Source organism: Pleurodeles waltl, chromosome 8 (genome assembly GCF_031143425.1).
Source record: "Pleurodeles waltl isolate 20211129_DDA chromosome 8, aPleWal1.hap1.20221129, whole genome shotgun sequence".
Lineage (NCBI taxonomy): Eukaryota > Metazoa > Chordata > Amphibia > Caudata > Salamandridae > Pleurodeles > Pleurodeles waltl.
Window position 1 is genome coordinate 1,258,371,960 of NC_090447.1, and position 20,997 is coordinate 1,258,392,956.

General features: G+C 47.3%; 1 protein-coding gene across 3 annotated transcripts in view; it reads left to right on the plus strand.

The window, feature by feature from the left end:
- HSPH1 (heat shock protein family H (Hsp110) member 1) overlaps window positions 1-20,997 on the plus strand; it is a 571,713-nt gene that overhangs the window by 154,039 nt on the left and 396,677 nt on the right. For all 3 annotated transcript variants that reach the window (XR_011194596.1, XM_069202180.1, XM_069202181.1), the window contains exon 6: window positions 11,839-11,972. Coding sequence is in view for 2 of the 3 variants with exons in the window: in XM_069202180.1 (XP_069058281.1) it covers window positions 11,839-11,972 (134 nt within the window). In the remaining variant the exon portion in view is untranslated. The remainder of the gene's footprint in view (window positions 1-11,838; window positions 11,973-20,997) is intronic.

The window sequence follows — 20,997 nt, forward strand, 5'->3', positions numbered from 1 at the left end:
TACCTCAAGGAGATGTAGCGGTAGGACAGGCGGTCCTGCGGCATCTGTTCCAGTAATGGTGAGCTAACTCTACCTCCCTCCATACTTAATTTCTAGTATTGCACATTGCATATTTTAATAGTTGTGCTTTGTATGTAGCTATACTTGTTGTCAGACATGAGTATTTATGCTCATAAGTAACTGCACCTTTACATATTGGAATACTATTATGCTTTTTCAGTTAAGATAGCAATCTGTTAGTAATTTCAAAGATTTATTGTCAATGCAATGTGAATACTGCTTTATTGTCTGATTCAAGCATGTGAATCTATGAAAGTTCCAATAATGGAGTAAGGAAATAAGTTAGTTACCTGTAACTATAGTTCTCCAGTATTGGAATCTTTGATTGATTCACATGCGAAACCACACACCTCCCTGGGGAAGCTCACCCTTTTTTTTCTTTTTTCCCCTTAGTCAAATTTTAGGATCCTCACTAGTGCTTAGAAATTCTGAGGTACTGGAGCTTCTCTCAGGAGGTTTCTAGGGGGGTGGGATTATCTGATTGGTTGATGCTGGAGTTTGGTCCTTTTTACATAAGCACTTGGATAGATTGCTTAAAAGCAGAGCTGTAAGTTATTGCTATGATGTCTTTGGGGACATTGTCTTTTTTAGGGTAACAGGGACTCCCATCTCGATGACGGGGAATAATTCAAGCATGTGAATCTATGAAAGATGCCAATACTGGAGAACTATAGTTACAGGTAAGTAACTTATTTCCTTCTTTGCCTGGAACATACACCTCTGAAAACAGATCTACAAAATGATTAAGGACAGGTCCAATCTTAAAAAGACGGTCACAATCTGAGTGATCTTGTGGCAAGGCTAAAGCATTGTCAACAAAATGCAGCATCCGAAGAAGAAGCAAATACCAATTACGAGTCATAGTTGCAGGAAATATAGCCATTGCCATGAAGAGACTGGTAGACCAATAAGAAACTAGTGACAGTTTCCTTATCAACCCCATCAAAAAAATCAAACCCAATATCTTTTTCATCTCTTCCAGATTTGTGGGAATCCAATGGGTGTCTCTAGACTGAGGCCTAAGTCTGGCAGCATTGTCCCTCAAATATTGCTCCTCATACAAATTAGTCTGCTCAACAATCTGTTACAAAAATACATCATCCATAAAAAACTCAAAGAAATTGACAGGCAAAAATGTTTCTGTATTTACTCTACACCCTGGGAGACCAGTAAAGGCAGGCAGCTGTGGCTGTGGCTGCTCCATGTTTTGGGCAACCCAGGTGTCAGGTCTTCCAATGGGAAACCTTTCAGCCCAGGCTGCTGCACTATTGGCACATCATTGTCCTCCTCTAAAACAGGCCCTTCATCTGCACTCAGAGTGGCTTCCTCATCAGAAGATTCCTCTCGAACAGAAAACTCACTGCCAGAATCTGTTACGACTCTGTCGTCCCATTTTTAGGGGGCGCTGTAAGGGGACTGTCAGAAGCTTGGGAATCACCTTAAACACTTAAACAGGAGTCAGCCAGGGACTCTAGATGTTTCTCTTTTGGCCATGGTATACTTGTGTAGTACTACAGTTGCTTCCTGGGACTGCAAATCCCATAATGAACAGCCTGGTAGTCGGGAAAACCCGGATTCTGTTTCCCATTGTTTTCTATGGGAGAAGTCCAGTTGCTCCTTTTCACTGGATCCTCTCCTCCAGGACTTGCAAGTGTCTGAAACTACACACACCTGAGACCTCTCCTGTGCAGCCCAGCTTGGAACTGCTTATAAGCTGCAATTTCCTCAAGATCCCCGTCGTGCATTGGAATTCGATTCCTTTGTGTTACAGACCCTTTGTCGGATGGTGTTCCAGTTTTGTTCCTGTTCTGATCCAGCTTGATCCTGTTTCTCTGCCCTGCTCCTGATTCTTCCAGCCAGAGTCTGCTCCCTATCTCTTAGCCTTGTACCTGTTTGTTTCTTCCAGAGCCTGCTCCCTGTTTCTTTGCCCTGCTCCTGCCTTGTTTCAGCCTGAACCCTCTCTGTTTCCCAGTCCTGTTTAGTGCTCATTTCCTACTCCCTGTATTCCAGCCCTGTCCTTGCCTGTTCCAGCCAGAGCCTGCTCTCAGTTTCCCAGTCCTGTCTCTGTTTGTCCCAGCCAGAAGTTTGCGCCCTGTTTTCAAGTCCTAGTCCCGCCTTTGCTTCAGCCTGAGCCTGTTCCTAGTTCTTGCCTCTGCCTCTTAGTTTGTCCTCTTCTGTTTGTTTCTTCTTGGTTCTTTGTGTCTGGTAAGTGTTCTATCAGTCTTCACCAGTGTATGTGTCCTCCTTTGTACTGGGGTTGGCTCCTGGTTTCCAGGAGGCAATTCCAGCCCCCATCCTTGTCCAGTGTTATACGTTGTCTTTCGTGCCTAACAGTGACAGTGTGCTATTGCTGTTTTCTCAGGAATCGCCACTGTGTTTCCAGCCAGACCCACAAGAGCGTGTCTTGTGTATGTAAGTACTTTCCTTGTCTGTGCTCTCGGATCCAGAGACAGAATCACTTCTGCTGCCTCCTTTCTATGGGGCTGGCAGGGTGACTATCTGTAAGAGCAAACTGCACAGAGGCATTGACATTCCCTGTCACTGTGGGAGGTTCTGCGCCTTACTCCGTGTACAACCCCAGTGTGTTTGTCCATTAGTAATCAGTTTCCTGTTTGTTAACACAAGGGTTGCTCTGCTTTTACTTTCCTGTGCCTGTTCATAGCTGTCCTTTCCGTGTATGCCTTTAGCTGCTCTTCTTCCTTCTGATCAGACCTGCCCGAAACCGTGACAGAATCTTTCACTTCCTCCTCTGCCTCAGATGCAGAGTCAGTCTCATAATCCTGATCAGAAGACGACTCAAAGCATGTCAATAACCTGCTGAGTGGTCACTCTACAGCTAGCCATGATCTTTTCTAAGAAGTTTAACTTGACAAATGCGCCAACAAGAACCAGCACTGTCTAAAATAAGTCATAAACAAAGTGTGGCTTTATCAAGAGTTATGTGCTAAAAAACTATACCAGTCTCTTGCCTGAAAAAGCTAGACTCACCAGCAACTACTCGGCACACACACAGCAATCACCAATGATATCGCACTAAAAAGAAAAGCAAATTAAACATAAGACAGCACTAATATCATTGTGCACAAATCTAAGAACAACTTCACACAATCCTGCATTTCAGACACCACCCACAAACATGTCATTCATGTATAAACTGTTATAATCACAAATGCAAAACCTTCCCCAGTTGACAAACCCCCCAGCACAAAAAGAAGAAAAAAAATCCCTGGCGTCATGGTGGCTTCTGTCCCCCTTGATGGCAGATGGGCCTAAAGAAAATAGGCTGATCTGCCCCCAATGGGGGGCAGAAATGGCCAACATTAACGTACCCCTTTTGGTGGGTGACCCTTGGCCCCCTCCCAAAGAAAATTGGCAATCTGCCCCCAGGGGGAGCCAAAACATCTATTTGTGCCCCCAGGGGAGCGGCCCTTGCCCAAGGGGTCGCCCCCCAAAATAAACAAAGAAACATACTTGGTGTCTAGTGGTGGATTCCTGCTCCACGATCACGGGCCTTGCCCCTCATTGTGGAGCAGGAATCCATTGAAAACAGGTGCAGGGGGAAAGGAAAAACTCTTTCCTTTCTCCCTGTGTCTGTTTACCACCCCCAACCATCCCCCAGGAGAAGGACTCACCTGAAAGGCATCCTCTCTCCAAACGTGCTGGAAGCAAATGGCTTCCAGTGCGTCCCCGGCAGCATTTCATGACGTCGATTCCCCTTCCATCCCTGACGGCCGGTGTGGGTAGGAGACCCAGCGCTCTCCCTGTGGGCCGGGTGCAGGATGAGCTGGTCTTAAGATCGCCAAGAGGGAGATCAAGTAAGTACCCTTCAGTCAACAGGGAATAGGTTTCTGTTCTCGTTTTTCCTCGTCCGAAAGAAATCAGGAGAGTGGAGACCCATTTTGGATCTCAGGAGGCTCAACAAATTCCTAAGAAAACAATTGTTCTGCCTGGTCACTCTATCAGACATCCTGCATCTCCTGAACCATGGAGATTATGCCAACTCTCGACGTGCAGGATGCATATTTCCACATTACTCCAGTATTGGAACTTTCATAGATTCACATGCTTGAATACTTCCCCGTCATCGAGATGGGAGTCCCTGGTTGAATATAAAACCAGGCCTGAAGATGTATGCGCACAATACATGAAGTACCCATCATAGTCGTTTTGTAAAATAGACCCAAACTCAAACTTGAACCAGTCATATTGCCACACCACTCTAGAACCTCCTGTGAGGAGCTGCCTTCCCTCAGATTTTCACCGCACGTTGTGCTGATGAGTCTCCTTTGAGCCCTGCTCAAATTTTTCTGTCAGAAGACCTGTTTTCTACAGCTTTTGGATATTTTTATCTACTCTGATGATTCAAACTGGCTGCCATGTCAGAGACACCAAAGAAAGGCCTTTTCAGATCCTGTGCCTCATGTTTAAAAAAGAGATTATATGTGGAGGATCCACATGAGGAGTGTATTTACTGCCTGTACACCAGCCACAAAACTAAGGACTGCAAAATCTGCAGGAAGTTTTCTACTGAGACCCTGAAGGACAGGGCGGGTCGCCTTCTGTTGTGGCTACAAAGAGGTAAGACTGGACACTCTGCCTCTGATGAGGACAGTGCCTCTTCTTCTATTTCTGCCGCTAAAACACCTCTTAAAAGAAAACAAAATTCTGAGGGGCAAGAGCCACCTAGGAAAATGGTCCTTGGGTCCAGGCCTCTTCTGAGGAAGCGGCAGAGGAAGGAAAGGTTCTCTCCGACCAGGACTAATGGGATGAATATGTACACCTGGCATCCCCTTCACCGGAGCCATTAGCAGTTGAATCTCCTCCTGAGGATATTGTCTCTTTCCATAACCTCTTAGAGAAAGCTGCAATGAGGTTTGAGCTGCAGTTGCCATCTACGCAGCAGGACTGTTTTCTGTATGATTTCAAAGAGCTGCACAGAAAATCTGTCCAGATCATTGACCATGTCTGGAGTCAGGGGCTGAAGATTATGAAGATTATGAAAAACCCGGCGACAGTGCCAGCGATGTTGCCAAAGCTGGACAAGAAGTATAAGGCAACAGAAGACGACCCTGTGGGCCTAGTGAGTCACCCAAAACCATACTCTGTGGTTTCCCAGGCTGCCCAGAGATGCTCCAAGAACCCTTCAGCGCCTTTATCGGCCTCTCCTGATACGGACGGAAGGCGCAAGGACAATATCGGGAAGAGGTTCTATGTCGGCAATTGTGGTCCGTACAGCAAATTTCTTGGCACTACTGTGCAGATACGACAGGCAGCTGTGGTCTGACATCTCCCACTCTGTGGAGGATCTTTCTGATACCAACAAGTCAGATGCTAAAAAGATCATTATGGAGGGTCAACAAACATCTGCAGAAGTAATTGACTGCGCCCTGGACATTGTGGCCATGGGATTTAGGCTTCTGGTCAGTTCAGCCGCCTTAAGGTGCCAGGAATGGCTTAAAGCCACCAATTTCAGGCCGGATGTCCAAACAAAGATCCTGGATCTTCCGTACGATGGCCAAGACCTGTTCGGCAAGCATGTTGACTATGCTCTTCAGGCGATTAAGGCTGATACTGATACTGCCAGGTCATTGGGATCCCTACAGTACATGCATACTCCCTTTCGGGGAGCCAAGGGGTAGAGGCCACTCCTCTTTTCGTGGTGGCTACCAGTCTTTTTGTTATGCAGCCTACTACTCCCAGTATCAGTCATCCAGATCCCAGTACCATCAAAGGCAGCCTCCGGCGGCAGCATACAGCAGACCTCCTCCTAGAGGAAGATAGGGACAACAGCCAAGGATGCCTTGCGTAGGCAATGGCAGCCTCCAGGGGCCGGCTACCCTTCCCTCCTTAACTCGTCACCTACGTTATTGGATTTCATATCTCATGGCCATCTCCTACAATTCACTTCCAGGCCTCCTGAAACTTCACCTTCCTGGGAGCGTCAACATCTACATCTCCTCCTAGAGATAGAGGGCATGTTGTCCAAAGGGGCGATAGAGGTGGTACCCTCTTCGCAGTGAGGAAGAGGTTTTTATTCTCGATTCTTCCTCATCAGAAAGAAGTCCCGTTTGTGGAGGCCCATCCTGGATCTGAGGCAGCTCAACAACTATGTCAAAAAGCAATCCTTTCGAATGGTAACTTTGAAGGATGTACTACAGCTTCTCAGCAGAGGCGACTTTATGGCTTCCATAGATCTTCAGCATGTGTAGCTCCACGTTCTCTTCCAGGGGATCCTCATTAATAGTCATAAACATTGATATTCCCGCCCTCGTGCGGGGACCCTGGAGCATATATAAAATACACACATATAAAGTATGAAATATGCACGAAAAATATATACATAGCATTTTTAGTAGACACATTTTCATTCTAAACTCATATATACGTGTGTAAAACAGCAATGCAGACTATAATCATAAACAGGCTAAAATGCTTTATTTCTATGGAGTTTTTTTATTTTATTTTTAAACCAGTCCTTTTAAAAACTCCAATAAGAGAAACAAATATTTTCCAAAGCCCCATAACTGGGCCTAGGGAAATAAGCAGTAGTAACATCAGAGAAAAAGGAGAAAAAACTACATTGAAAACAATGGAGCATTCTTAGCCAATAGGCTGCATGCAGGTTAACACAGGAGAACCATAAAAATTCTGGCACTGTGCTTTTAAGACCCTGAGCACCTCCAGTATCCCACCATGCCTCAGGGTTGAAGGAGAGGTGACAGTTGGTTCACAGTTAGGTCAGTTCTTTTTCCGGCTTCTTCTGAGAGGATCCTGGAGCATTGAGCTCTCAGTTTTTCTGAGTTTTTCTAAAAAAAAAAAAACCCCTTCAAAACAGCGTTTTTTCTGCTTTCACTCGACATCTAACACCTTTGTCTGAGTCTAGAAGTTTTTTACTGACTGAAAAATGCCGTCTCTTTTTGTGAAGTGCCCTTCCTGTGGGAAGAAGAAGGCCCAGTCAGATCCACACACTCTGCATTGTGTGCTTGCCTCAGAGTCACTGTCCTGACACTTGCAGACACTGCAAGAACATGTCAAAAAGGACTCTGAAGGACAGGGAGAAGATCAGTCTTCATGAGAGGCAGAAGACATCGTCCTCTTCGCTTCCCAGGCAGCCAACAAGCCATTCTCAGGAGAGACAGGCTAGATCGACGTCAGCAGGTAGGAAGGTACCTGTTTGTTCCCCGTCGATGTCATCGCTGCCACCATCACACCGTCATTGATCGCCGTCGAAGGATACGACGTCGAAAGAACATGGCCACCACATGGGCAGATCTCTGTTGACGGCAACCCACCGATCGACGTCGAGCCATCACCGGCATGCCCATTCGCCGCCGAAGGCCTCGCACCCCTCGACGTCAAGGAAAACGACGTCCAAATCGCCTCAACGGCGAGAACGAAGACACCCGCCGTCGACTGCCCACCACTCGACGGCGAGGCACACGACGTCGAGCAGGTCGCGGTCAAGGGATCGCCGGTCACCGTCGAGGCACTCGACGTTGAGACCAGAGCAACCTACGGCACTCCCTTCGACGTTGTTGCAGCTGTCAACGTCGACACAGGTTTTGCCTGTCTTGCAAGGAGAAGAGCATCGGCTTCCGCCGGCGGATAAGACCACTCCAACATCTCCGGTGGTCTCCATAAGAAGTGGTTCATCTCGGTCGAGAGCTGCATCGTCTGGGCATGTCTCGCCCATCAACTTGTCGCCAAGGTGGTTGGAGAGCCTTAATAGAACGACTGCCTCCCCAGACTCGCAGTATTCGAGGATGTACTCTCCTTCTGCCTCTCTCCCGAGAACACCATCGCCAACAGCGCGGGCAGGACGGGCTCGTTCTGCGTCTCACCAATCGACCACGAGGCCTCGACGCTCTGCTACAGCATCTCGAGCAGGTCACGCTCCCAGAGACGATCTAGGTCACGCCATCGTAGAAGGTCTCCTTCTTGGTCATCGTCGGGGTCCTCTGTAAGACAATACTCCCCGACCTTAACGGATTCTCCACCAGCTAGAGTTTCCCCGGTGGACGATATCACAACCTTTAACGAGGTGCTTCTCAGGGGAGCACAAAAACTAAATATAGAGGCCCCGGAACCTTCAACCTCCTCATCCGTGATCTTTGAAACCGTGCAACATAGAGCTAGTGCCTGGTCTGTTACAACCAACCATGGACACCTTTTTAGCATCAGCCACCCTCCGATCAGCTCCTGCTAGGATCTTGAAGAAATATAAGGCACCTGAACAAGATCATTTGTTTTTCAGGACGGATCCACCGCCGGACTCAGTCATATTGGCCGCAGCCCAAAAGACGCACTCAGTGGCATCATCCTCCACGGTTCCACCAGACAAGGAGAGTAGACACCTAGACTCTCTGGGGAGGAAGATGTGTGGCAATCATGGGCGTCCTTGAGATTTCTGCTCAGGAAGTCCGCCTCCACATTTTGTTGACCTGGTAGGTGAACTGCTGTAAGCGACATTCCTCTCGCTGAGAGCCAATGCCAGATGGTCCGAGACTCTCGAGATAGGGGCAGGGATCTTGTTCCTCCTTGTCTGTTCAAATAATACATTGTGGTCGTATTGTCCGTTTGTACCAGGAGAGATTTCCCCTGAATCGATGGAGCAAAAGACTTGAGAGCCAGATGGACTGCTCTGAGCTCCAGCAGGTTGATGTGGTACTCTTTCGTTGTTGGACCACAGGCCCTGAGCTTGAAGGGAACCTAGATGAGCTCCCCATCCCTGATGAGACGCATCAGTTACCAGAGTGTCGGATGGGATTACCTGGTGAAACGGAGCTCCTACTGATAGGTGAGGTCTGTGCATCCCCCATTGCAATGATTGTCGTGCTCCTATCGGAAGTCACACTCTGTCCTCCCAGCGGCCTATGCTCTGGTTCCAGTTGTTTTCCAGCGCCTCTTGGAGAGGCCTCATATGTAGTCTGGCATTCGGGACAATGAAAATGCACAAGGCCATGGAGCCCAGTAGAGATGTCTCCTGAAGGGCCGTAGGTTCGTCGGACTTCAGCAGGTCTTGACACTTTCTCTTTATTGGTAACAGTCGTTCCTCCGAAGGATACACTCTTTCGAGCTCTGTATCCAGTATTGCTCCCAGGTAGTGGAGATTTTGCGTTGGAATCAAGGTGGACTTTTGGTAGTTGACTTGTAGACCTAGAGACCTGAAAACACTGAGCACAATGTCCCGATGGCTTCTCGCCTGCTCCGGAGAGGAGGCTTTCAGTAGCCAGTCGTCTAGGTATGGGTAAATGAAGATTTTTTGCTTCCTTAGATGCGCCGCTACCGTTGCTACGCATTTTGAGAAAACGCGAGGGGCAGATTTCAGGCCGAATGGAAGCACCTTGAACTGATAGTGCTGGGAGGCTATCTGGAAGCGTAGGAATTTCCGATGCTTGGGAATGATCGGGATATGAAAATACGCGTCTTGCAGGTCGATGGAGCATATCCAGTCTCCTCGATGTAGCTGAGGGAAAATCTGGTGGAGAGCCAGCATCCTGAACTTTTGCTTTTTTATGTACTTGTTCAGTAGTCGTAAGTCCAGAATTGGTCTGAAAACTCCCTCTCGACCTTTTTTGCTACCAGAAAATAACGGGAGTATACTCCCTTCCCTTTGTGTGCGACTGGAACTTTTTCTATTGCTTTTTTCCGTAAAAGGGCGTAAGCCTCTTTCGTAATAGGCTCATGTGAGACGGATTGCATTTGGTTGGTGGCAAGTGAGGAGGAAGTTTTCGGAAAAGAAGAGAGTACCCATTCTCGACAATGTTGAGCACCCATTTGTCTTTTGTTATGCCACGCCACTCGTGAATGAACGCTGTGATACTTCCCCCCCACCGGAGTGGTGCACGGTGCTAAGGGAAGCGAGTCCTCATTGTTTTGCTGGAGTTTTGTGTGTGGACTGCTGTGGTCTGCTTTACCCTCTGTCTCTCGTGGCCTTACGAGATTGGAAAAGTGGGCGTCCTTGCCTCTGCTGTGGCCTCTGGGACCAATGAGGGGTTTGAACCCTCTGCTGAAAAGGGCGCCTGTCGTAAGGTCCATACCTTTCCCTGAAGTCCTTTTTTCTCTCCAGGCCCACTGCTCTCATGGTGTCCACTTCCGTCTTCATACACGCCATCTCCTCGTCTGTATGGGTTCCAAAAAGCGAGTTCCCGTTGAACGGAAGGTTTAGGATACGCTGCTGCGCTTCCTGCTTCAATCCTGTCAGTCTCAACCAGGAAGACACTAAGGTGAGCCTCATATATTTGGAATAGTTTCTTAGTCGACATCTGGTATGTTATTTATTGCAGGTGGATACTAATCCATTCAAGTATGTGGTGTTGATGTTGTTCTTCTTATTATTTTACAACCCACCATCCGCAAAGGTGATACGGTCACAATATTTAGAGTTATAAAACTACTTGCTAATCTGATTCAAGCATATGCATCTATGAAAGATCCACTACTGGAGAAGAAAATGAGTTATCTGTAACTTCAGTTCTCCAGTATTGTTATCCTTCATGGATTCTCATGCGTCCCTCCCTATAGCGGCTTCCCTTATATCTTCTCTCACTTGTGCTTGAAAATCTGAGAGACTGGAAATTCTGTGGTGAGGGTTCTAAAGGGTCCTGTCTCCTGTTTGGCTGGACTTTGGATCGTTTTAAATGATGACACTAACCTGTAAAAGTGAATGCATTTTAATATTTTTATATGTAAAATTTCTTTATACTGCTATTTAATGTTACAGTGGGACTCCCACTTCGACAATGGGGGAATGATTCAAGCAAGTGACTCTATGAAAGATGTAATACTGGATAGCTGAAGTTACAGGTAAGTAACTCATTTTCTTACCTTGTAAGCATCTGTTCGTGGCCTGTAGTGCTGTAGATTCACATACGCCCACCCATCTCCTTGGTCGCCTGTGGTTGTTGCTGAAATGACTTTCCTTTCCTTAAGTTACCTTTTATTTTTATACTTTTAATGGTCATATTTTCCTTTATTTTTCTATGCTCCATTGCTAATCCTACCCTACGTGTGGAGGAAATAAACAATCTAACAATGGAGCTGATGCCCATGCGTAATACCACTGATAGCTGGAGGCTCTAGGTCTTGTGATGTGAAAAGACTTAATTCAAAGAAAAAACAGGTTGTATAGATAAGAGCCCAACATTAGATAGATGGGAGAAGAATGCACATCATGTGAATCTACAGCACTGCATGCCACAAACAGGTGTTTACAAGGTAACATTTTCCTTCCTTCACTTGGTAGTTTCTGATGTGTTTATTAGGCAATGTGTTTGATTACTGACCTCTTGTCAAAAACATTTTCTCCTTCATACACTGCATGTTAGGGGTGTATTGAAATTCTGTCACCGTAAGACCAAAGTGCTTAGAAATACAGACCAGCAGTGAATGCCAGTTTCTACAATGGGTCATAATATTGTCAGGTGCAGGTGTGCATGTGTGTGTTTGCGAACATGTACCAAAAAAAATCCACTGCAGCACTAACGTTTCTGCTGAATGAGTACCAGTGTTGATTCATCTGAGGCTGCCTCCTGCAGCTCACCTTTACTTGCGTTAGAGTAACTTATTCTCTGCTGAAGCAAGCAACTTGTGAATGTGTACATTATGACATTTCTGTCTCTTTATAATAACTACCTGTGGGTTTGTCTGTACCTGCGTATATTGGTGCAGAATGTAATTCGCAGGACCTAGCATTTTCCACTAACCTTGCTAAACCAGAATGCCTTAATACATTGTATTGGTTAGTGTTTTAGTGATGAATTTATCCTTATTTTGCAGTTGCTTTGAACTATGGAATTTATAAACAGGATCTTCCAGCGCCTGAAGAGAAGCCAAAGATAGTGGTGTTTGTTGACATGGGTCACTCAGCATTTCAAGTGTCTGTCTGTGCTTTTAACAAGGGAAGACTAAAGGTACGACCGTACTGTTTACTGCAAAATATATCTAATGTTGTGAAACCAGATAGTTAAATGTGCATGGTGAGGATTTTTTTTTTTTTTACCTCTTCCACAGGTGTTTAACCTGCCTGATAAAAAAAAAACCATTTCTTTTTATTACTATCACTATATTTTGTTTTATTACTATCACTATATGTATCTGTAGTTAACACATCACTTAGACACCACTCCCAGTTTCCCCAGCTATATTTATTTTATAGGTTTACATTCTCTGTTCTTTTGGTTGGTAATCTTTGTCATATTTTTACTTGGAGGAACCTCTTTTTCTCTGTTATGTATTTCTCGCTAATATTCATAGACGGTAGCACATATGCACACATGCTGTCCTCGCAGCGCCATTTTGTTCAAAATACTTTTACATAGAAACAAGCATTTCTCTCGTAGGGGATTTCCATGATAGTCTTAAGCACAGAATAGTTCCGCGCGCCTGCGGGGACCCCGGAGCACTGGTGTGAAGTATATTCTTAAGTGCAAATACCAACCCTTTGAAAAAAGGTTTGTCAAAAAACACTTAAGAAAAACACTGTGCAGCCTATGTGAACAGCTACACAGGCCAAATTGTTAAAAGAAAAACAGTTCTAGTGTAAATTCACGTTTAAACATCTATTTATTTTATAAATATATTAACAAATACATTCTCATATTTTATTTACACCTCTCATGAGAATAAAACAATGCAGGGCAGTGTAGCCCATAGGCTGCCATTATACAGAATGAAAATAGAGCTGTGCCTTTAAGAAAGTAAAGTCTTCCTGTTTCCCATCATGCACAGCAAAAGGCAGTTGCCTCAGTTCTTTTTTCCGGCTCCTTCTGACAGGACCCTGAAGCATTGAGCTCTGCCTCACAAAGTTTTTTTGTGACAGAAATTCATTTAAAATCTTTTTGAATTTCAATTTCACTCGACGTTTTTAACATTGAGTGATCATTTTCTACTAGTTTCTGTTAAATTCTGAGGTTTTTCTAGTTTAGAAATGCCTTAACTTTTTGACAAATGTCCTTCTTGTGGCAGAAAAAAGGCTAAAACAGATCCACATAGGGTCTGCATGATTTGTCCTGCATCCAGCCACAAACCAGAGTTGTGTGACATCTGTAAAACCTTCTCCAGAAGAACTCTTCGTGATAGGGAGAAAATCCAACTTCAGGCGAGAGAGGACAGAAGAAAAAGTGGCCATTCCACCACAGAGCGAGGAGAAGGTCAGGCTTCTACCAGGGCTCAATCTGTTTCCTCTATAACTCCTACCAGACCTGCTGAAAAACGGCACAGGTCTCCGACGACGTCGAGGGCGTCGACGTCGAAACAGGGAACGGCGCCAACATGTTCGCCGTCGAGGAGTGGTTCGCCGGCGAGGAAAAGACATTGTTCGCCGTCGACAACCATTTCGCTGTCGAGACGACGTGGACACACGACGTCGAAAGGATCCGGGTCGCCGTCGACACGACGAGGACGTTCCACGTCGAGGAGATCCGAGTCAGGCTCGCCGTCGACACGGCGAGGACGATTGACGTCGAGAGAGAGTACTCGCCGTCGGAGACGTTCGCCGTCACCACAACGACGTCGAGGGTCATCGTCGAGGAGTTCTCCACGGCGAGAGGAATCGACGTCCAGAGGTCGCCGTCACCGCTCTTAGACGTCGAGGAGTGTGTCGACGTCGAGACGACAATCAAAGAGGCCTAGAAGGGTTTATACAACATCGGAATCCTCGGCCTCAATTATCCTGCTTCCAGCGTCTCCACCGCTCTCGCCTCGGCAGTCGCCGTTGCCGCAGACACCAATAACACCTACGGCTCCTCTTCCGGCTCCTCCTTCAGAGCCTGTTCCGAGGACTCCAACGCGATCTGTCAGGCGTTCTGGACATTCTTCTAGACGTTCTTCTTCCTCTCGGCACCATCGTCATGAATCACGACAGAGATCTCAGCATTCACATCATAGACATTCTTCTTCGTCTACACGGGACTACTCTCCAACCCTATCCGACTCACCGTCCCCGAGAGTGTCCCCCATAGATGATGTGAATACATTCCAGGAGGTCTTGGTGTGAGGGGCAACCAAACTGAATATCCCACTGGCGGTGCCGGCTCCATCGACGTCATTAATCTTTGAGACCTTGCATCACAGGACATCTTCAAGACCTTTGCTTCCACTGGTTCCGGGTTTATTGAACCGGCAATGGACATTTTTCTTACACCGGCCGCAACAAAGTCTGCTCCTTCCAGACTTATTAAAAAATACCGTCCACCAGAACAAGATCCTCTATTCTTGAGGTCGGACCCAGTACCGGACTCGGTGGTTATAGTGGCAGCAAAGAAATTGCATTCTACGTCACCGTCTTCCACTTCACCTCCAGATAAAGAGAGCAGAAAGATTGATGCTGCAGGAAGAAAAGTATGCTCTACTGCATCCATCACCATGAAAGCAGCCAGTGCCACTGCTCTATTAGGGAGATATGATCGAGCCCTCTGGGACTCTGTACTGCAGTTTGCGGAGCATCTTCCTAAGGACAAAAGGGAAGATTTCCTGGAGGTCGTGGGCGAGGGAGCTATGGTTTCTAACCAAGTTATAAGTGCTGCGGCAGATTCTTCGATACTATCCGCACATAACTATGCTCACGAATAGCGCTCAGGAGACATGCATGGCTGCGACTTACATCGCTTAAACCTGAAGCACAGCAGAGAATACAAAATCTACCTTTCTCAGGCTCCACTTTGTTCGGCTCTCATGCCGATGACGAGATGGCCAGAATGAAGTCGGAGCTGGATACCCTGAAAGCAGTAGGCATGGAACGACCGAAAGAACAGCGAAAGGTATTCCGCCCATATCAACGAAGACTGTTCACCCACAGGTATCAGACTCCACATTGGATGTCTTCACGTCCCCAGCAACAGCAGCAGCATCATTGGGGTTTCTCCACACAACGAAGGTCGACAAGGGGTCGTTCAACACCTCAAACTCAGGCAACTCGACAGGCTCCCGCGTCGAAGCCCTGAATCTTCGCTTCCCCCTCCTCCGTTATCCACTCCGGTAGGGGGAAGTATCTCAAATCATCTGGACGAGTGGCTACGCATCACAACAGACGCCTGGGTATTGAATATTGTGAGACATGGTTACGTTCTCAGATTCACCAGTCCCCCACCATCTGTTCCACCCAAAACAACCAGCCGACACCTCGAAGCTCTTCAGTTAGAAGTCACCATTCTATTACAAAAAAGAGCCATAGAACCCGTCCCGATCAGCCAACAAGGGAAGGGGATTTATTCGAGGTATTTCCTTGTGCTCAAAAAAGACAAGCAAGAGTTTCGTCCCATTTTAGATCTAAAGACAGCAAACAAGTGGATTCGCAAAGAGAAATTCAGGATGCTATCCTTGCACCAAATTTACCCACATCTTCGTCAGGGCGACTGGCTCTGTGCAATAGACCTTTGCGACGCTTACTTTCATATTCCGGTGACCAAGAAACATCGAAAATTCCTAAGGTTCACCGTTGGAAAACGTCATTACCAATTTGCGGTTCTGCCCTTCGGCCTCAAATCAGCGCCGAAGACTTTTTCCAAATGCATGGCAGTGGTAGCCGCCCACTTGAGGAAACATCGGATATTTGTCTACCCCTATCTAGACGATTGGCTCATAAAGGCCTCCAGTTACCTAGAGGCACAACAACATTTCAAATGGACTCTACAGCTGTTGCAGAGGCTAGGTCTTCAAGTAAATCTCTTGAAATCCACAGCAACACCTGTTCAGAGGTTGCATTACTTAGGGGCCATTATAGATACCAATCTAGGAAAGGTGTTTCCTTCGGAGGAACGACAATTATCGATTCTCCAAAAGTGCAAACAACTGCAAGAGACTCCACAGACCACTGCAAGAGTAATAGCTTCTCTACTGGGCTCGATGGCGTCTTGTATCCATCTCGTTCCCAATGCTCGCCTCCATATGAGACCATTACAGGAAAACCTGGAGGATCAATGGAGTCAACTAATGAACGAATGGGAGAGCAAAGTCCTCCTTTCTCCCCACGCCCTACAGTCCCTCAAGTGGTGGTGTCTACCCGACAATCTCTTGGTGGGGATTCCGTTCCAACATCTGCCACCAGCTCAAACCATCGTAACAGATGCGTCACTGCTCGGATGGGGAGCGCACATGGAACATCTTCGAGTCCAAGGCAAGTGGTCACAGAAAGAGAGTCTCTATCATATCAACCTGCTGGAACTTCGCGCAGTCCACCTTGCGCTCAAAGCTTTCCTTCCATCTCTGAGAGCGGAAACTCTCCTTCTCCAGACGGACAACGTGGCCACTATGTACTACGTGAACAAACAAGGAGGCACCAGGTCCAGGATTTTATCCAGAGAGGCTCAGACAATCTGGCATTGGCTTCTAGCCAGGAACATGTCGCTAGTAGCAACTCACCTGCCGGGCATCCAGAATGTTCAAGCGGATGCTCTCAGCCGCGTAATGGACGAGAACCACGAGTGGGTTCTACACGAAGACGTCGTTCATTCCATTTTCGCACTATGGGGTACCCCCTCTATAGATCTATTCGCAACCCCAGAAAACAAAAAATGCCAAAACTTCGCCTCCAGATATTACCATCCAGGGACACTGGGGAATGCCCTGTGGATAAGCTGGTCAGGAGCATTTCTTTACGCCTTTCCGCCGCTTCCCCTGATTCCGGCGGTCCTCCAGAAGTTATCCAATGCTCAGTCCAAAATGATCCTGATTGCTCCGGAATGGCCACGCCAATGGTGGTTCCCAGACCTTCTTCACCGGTCACTCAAACCACACATCAGGCTCCCTTATCGTCCGGACCTGCTCACGAAGTTCAGAGGGCAGATGTCCCATCCCAACCTCTCATCGTTGAGTTTGGCAGCATGGCTCCTGAGCTAGTGCAATATGGACACTTGAACTTACCTCAGGATTGTATGGAAATCCTGAAAGAAGCAAAGCGCCCTTCCACACGATCCACGCATGCAAGCAAGTGGAAGAGATTCTGCGTGTGGTGCTTAGGCAACAACATTGACCCGATATCCTGCGGAGAGGAGTCTATTCTGCCATACTTGTTAAGTTTGGCAAAATCGGGCTTACAATTGTCATCAATAAAGGTACATTTGGCGGCTCTAACAGCATACAGAAAGAGCCCCTCACAAACTTCCTTTTTTCGAATCCCAGTTATTAAGGACTTCCTGGAGGGTTTAAAAAAGGTTTTCCCTCCCATTAGAAGACCATCTCCTCCATGGGAACTGAATGTTGTCCTATCGCGTCTGATGCTACCTCCATTCGAGCCAATACATAAGGCATCACTTCAGCATCTCACATGGAAAACTGCTTTTCTAGTGGCAATCACTTCAGCGCGTAGGGTCAGCGAAATCCAGGCCCTTTGCGCTCAAGAACCCTACACGGTTTTGCATTCTGCGAAAGTGGTAATGAGAACTCATCCAAAACTTTTACCTAAGGTAGTCCTTACATGTGAACCAAACAATTTCATTACCGACTTTCTTTCAAAATACAACTACTCCTGCTGAGAGAACTCTGCACCCTCTGGATGTAAAGAGAGTCTTTAAATTTTACTTGGACAGGACAAAAAGCTTACGGAAATCACAACAGCTTTTTCTCTTCCAGGGGATCCTCATCAATAGTCATAAACATTGAATATTCCCGCCCTTGTGCGGGGACCCCGGAGCATATATATATAAAATACATACATATTATCATGCGTAAAACAGCAATGCAGGCTATAATCATAAATAGGCTAAAATGCTTTATTTCTATGCAAGTTTTTTTTTTTATTTTTTTTTTTTATATTATAAAATCACAATAGATCATAAATATCTACCTAAGCCCCAAAAACTGGACTTAGGGAAGTAAACAGCAGTAAATATCAGAGAAAAATAGAAAAAAACCACATTGAAAAACAATGAAGCATTCTTAGCCAATAGGCTGCATGCAGGTTAACACAGGAGAACCATAAAAACTTTGGCACCGTGCCTTTAAGACCCTGAGCACCTCCAGTATCCCACCATGCCTCAGGGGTGAAGGGAAGGTGACAGTTGGTTCACAGTTAGGTCAGTTCTTTTTTCCGGCTTCTTCTGAGAGGATCCTGGAGCATTGAGCTCTCAGTTTTTCTGAGTTTTCCTCAGAAAAATTCTTTAAAAAAGCGTTTTTTCACTTTTCACTCGACAAGTAACATCTTTGTCTGAGCTAGGAAGGTTTTTTCTGACAGAAAAATGCCATCTCTTTTTGTAAAATGTCCCTCTTGTGGGAAGAAGAAAGCCCAGTCAGACCCACACTCTCTGTGTATTGTCTGCCTGCCACAGAGTCACTGTCCTGACACCTGCAAGTATTGTAAGAACATGTCAAGGAGGACTCTCAAAGACAGAGAGAAGATCAGGCTACATGGGCTTCAGGAGAGGAAAAAGTCAACATCCTCTTCACTTCCCAGACCTACAGCAGAAGGAATGGCCCGATCGACGTCGACAGGTAGGATTGTACCTGTTTGTTCTCCATCGACGTCATCGGCACCACCGTCTCACCGGCATAGATCGCCGTCGAGGGACAAAACGTCGAAGCATGGACACAGGGGTACATCTCCGTCGACGGCAGGCCGCCGTTCGGCGTCGAGTCATCTCCGGCGCTCCCGTTCGCCGTTGAGAACGTCTCACCCCTTGGCGTCGAAGGACACGACACCAAAAACACCTCGACGGCATGAACATCCGCCGTCGACCACTCGCCACTCAACGTCGAGACACACGACGGCGAGTAGGTCCAGGTCCCGCGATAGGCGATCGGCGTCAAGACACTCGACGGCAAGGCCTCCGACGTCAAGACCTTCGACGTCGAGAGCAGACCAGCCATCGCAACCTTCGACGTCGAGGATGCAATCGACGTCGACACAACCTTCAGCTGTGTCACAGGCAGTAGAGCCAGCGGACAAAGCTCCCTCACCGGTGGTCTCTATAAGGAGTGCATCATCCCATTCCAGAGCATCGGGGCATGTTTCTCCCATCACAGCATCCCCGGATTCACAATACTCGAGGATGTATTCTCCTACTGCCTCATTACCGAGAACGCCATCGCCTACAGCTAGAGCAGGACGGGCTCGTTCTGCTTCTCGTCAGCCGACCACAAGACCTGCACACTCTGCTACAGCCTCTCGGAGCAGGTCCCGTTCCCGAAGGAGAACCAGGTCACGAACACCACGCAGAAGATCACCTTCTTGGTCTTCTTCAGGATCGTCTGTGGGGCGCTACTCCCCCACACTCACAGATTCTCCACCTGCTAGGATTTCCCCGGTGGATGATATCACCACTTTTAATGAGGTTCTTCTAAGGGGAGCGCAGAAGCTAAATATTGAGGTACCGGAGCCGGCCACCTCATCCTCAGTTATCTTTGAGACCCTACAACACAGATCAGTCTCGAGAAAACTGCTGCCACTAGTACCGGGTTTGCTGCAACCGACTATGGACACTTTTCTGTCTCCAGCCACTCTCAAGTCTGCCCCGGCTAGGATTCAAAAGAAATACAAAGCTCCGGAACAAGATCCTTTATTCCTGCGGAAGGATCCGCCACCGGACTCTGTGATCTTAGCCGCAGCTAGAAAAACACACTCTGTGGCATCATCTTCCACAGTCCCCCCGGATAAGGAGAGCAGACACCTAGACTCTCTGGGGAGAAAGATGTGCGGTACGGCGGCATCTGCTATGAAGGTCTCCAGCGCCTCAGCACTTCTGGGCAGATATGACCGCTCTCTGTGGGACTCACTCCACAGATTTACAGAAAAGTTGCCCAGGGAAGATAGACAGGACTTCCAGGAAATCTTGCAGGAAGGGGGCCTAGTATCTAACCAGGTCATCAGCGCGGCGGCGGACGGGGCGGATTTGGCTGCGCATGGGTATGCGCACGGAATCTGCGCTAGGAGGTCTTCCTGGCTACGGCTCACGGGTCTGAAACAGGAAGCACAGCAGCGCATTTTGAACCTCCCATTCAGCGGGAGTTCGTTGTTCGGTACCCACGCGGATGAAGAGATGGCCCGAATGAAAACGGAAGTCGACACGATGAGGGCAGTGGGCCTGGAACGTAAAAAAGACTTCAGGCGGAGGTACAGGCCGTATGACAGACGACCATTCCAGCAGAGGGTTCAAACCCCTCACTGGTCTCAAAGGCCACAACAACGACAGGGACGTCCCCTGTTTCAGGCACGTAGACCCACAAGAGACAGAGGGTCAAGTAGACCTCAACAGTCTACAGCAAAGACACCATCAAAGCAATGAGGCATTGCTTCCCTCAGCACTGTGCACCACTCCGGTGGGGGGAAGTGTTACGCATCATCTTCGCGAGTGGCACTCAATCACAAAAGACAAATGGGTGCTCAATATTGTCGAACATGGCTATTCTCTCCTTTTCAAAAAACCTCCTCCACACTTGCCGCCAGCAAGGTGTTTTCCTTCTCATCTCAGCCTGCTACGCAAGGAAGTTCTCGCACTCCTACAAAAGAAAGCTGTAGAAAAGGTTCCTCCGGCACAAAAAGGAAAAGGGGTGTACTCCCGTTACTTTCTGGTGGCGAAAAAAGGTCAACAGGGCCTCTTCAGACCAATTCTGGACTTACGGCTCCTGAACAAGTACATAAGAAAACAAAAGTTCAGGATGCTAGCCCTTCACCAGATTGTCCCGCAACTGCATCAGGGAGACTGGATGTGCTCCATCGACCTACAGGATGCATATTTTCACATCCCAATAGCAACCAAACATCGGAAATTTTTACGTTTCCAGATAGCGTCACAGCACTACCAATTCAGAGTCCTTCCATTCGGCCTGAAGTCTGCACCCCGAGTCTTTTCAAAATGTGTAGCAGTGGTAGCGGCACACCTTCGAAGACAAAAAATATTCGTCTACCCCTACCTGGACGACTGGCTAGTGAAGGCCTCATCTCCGGATCAGGCGAGAAAACATCGAGATATCGTTCTAAGAACTTTCGAGTCTCTAGGTCTTCAA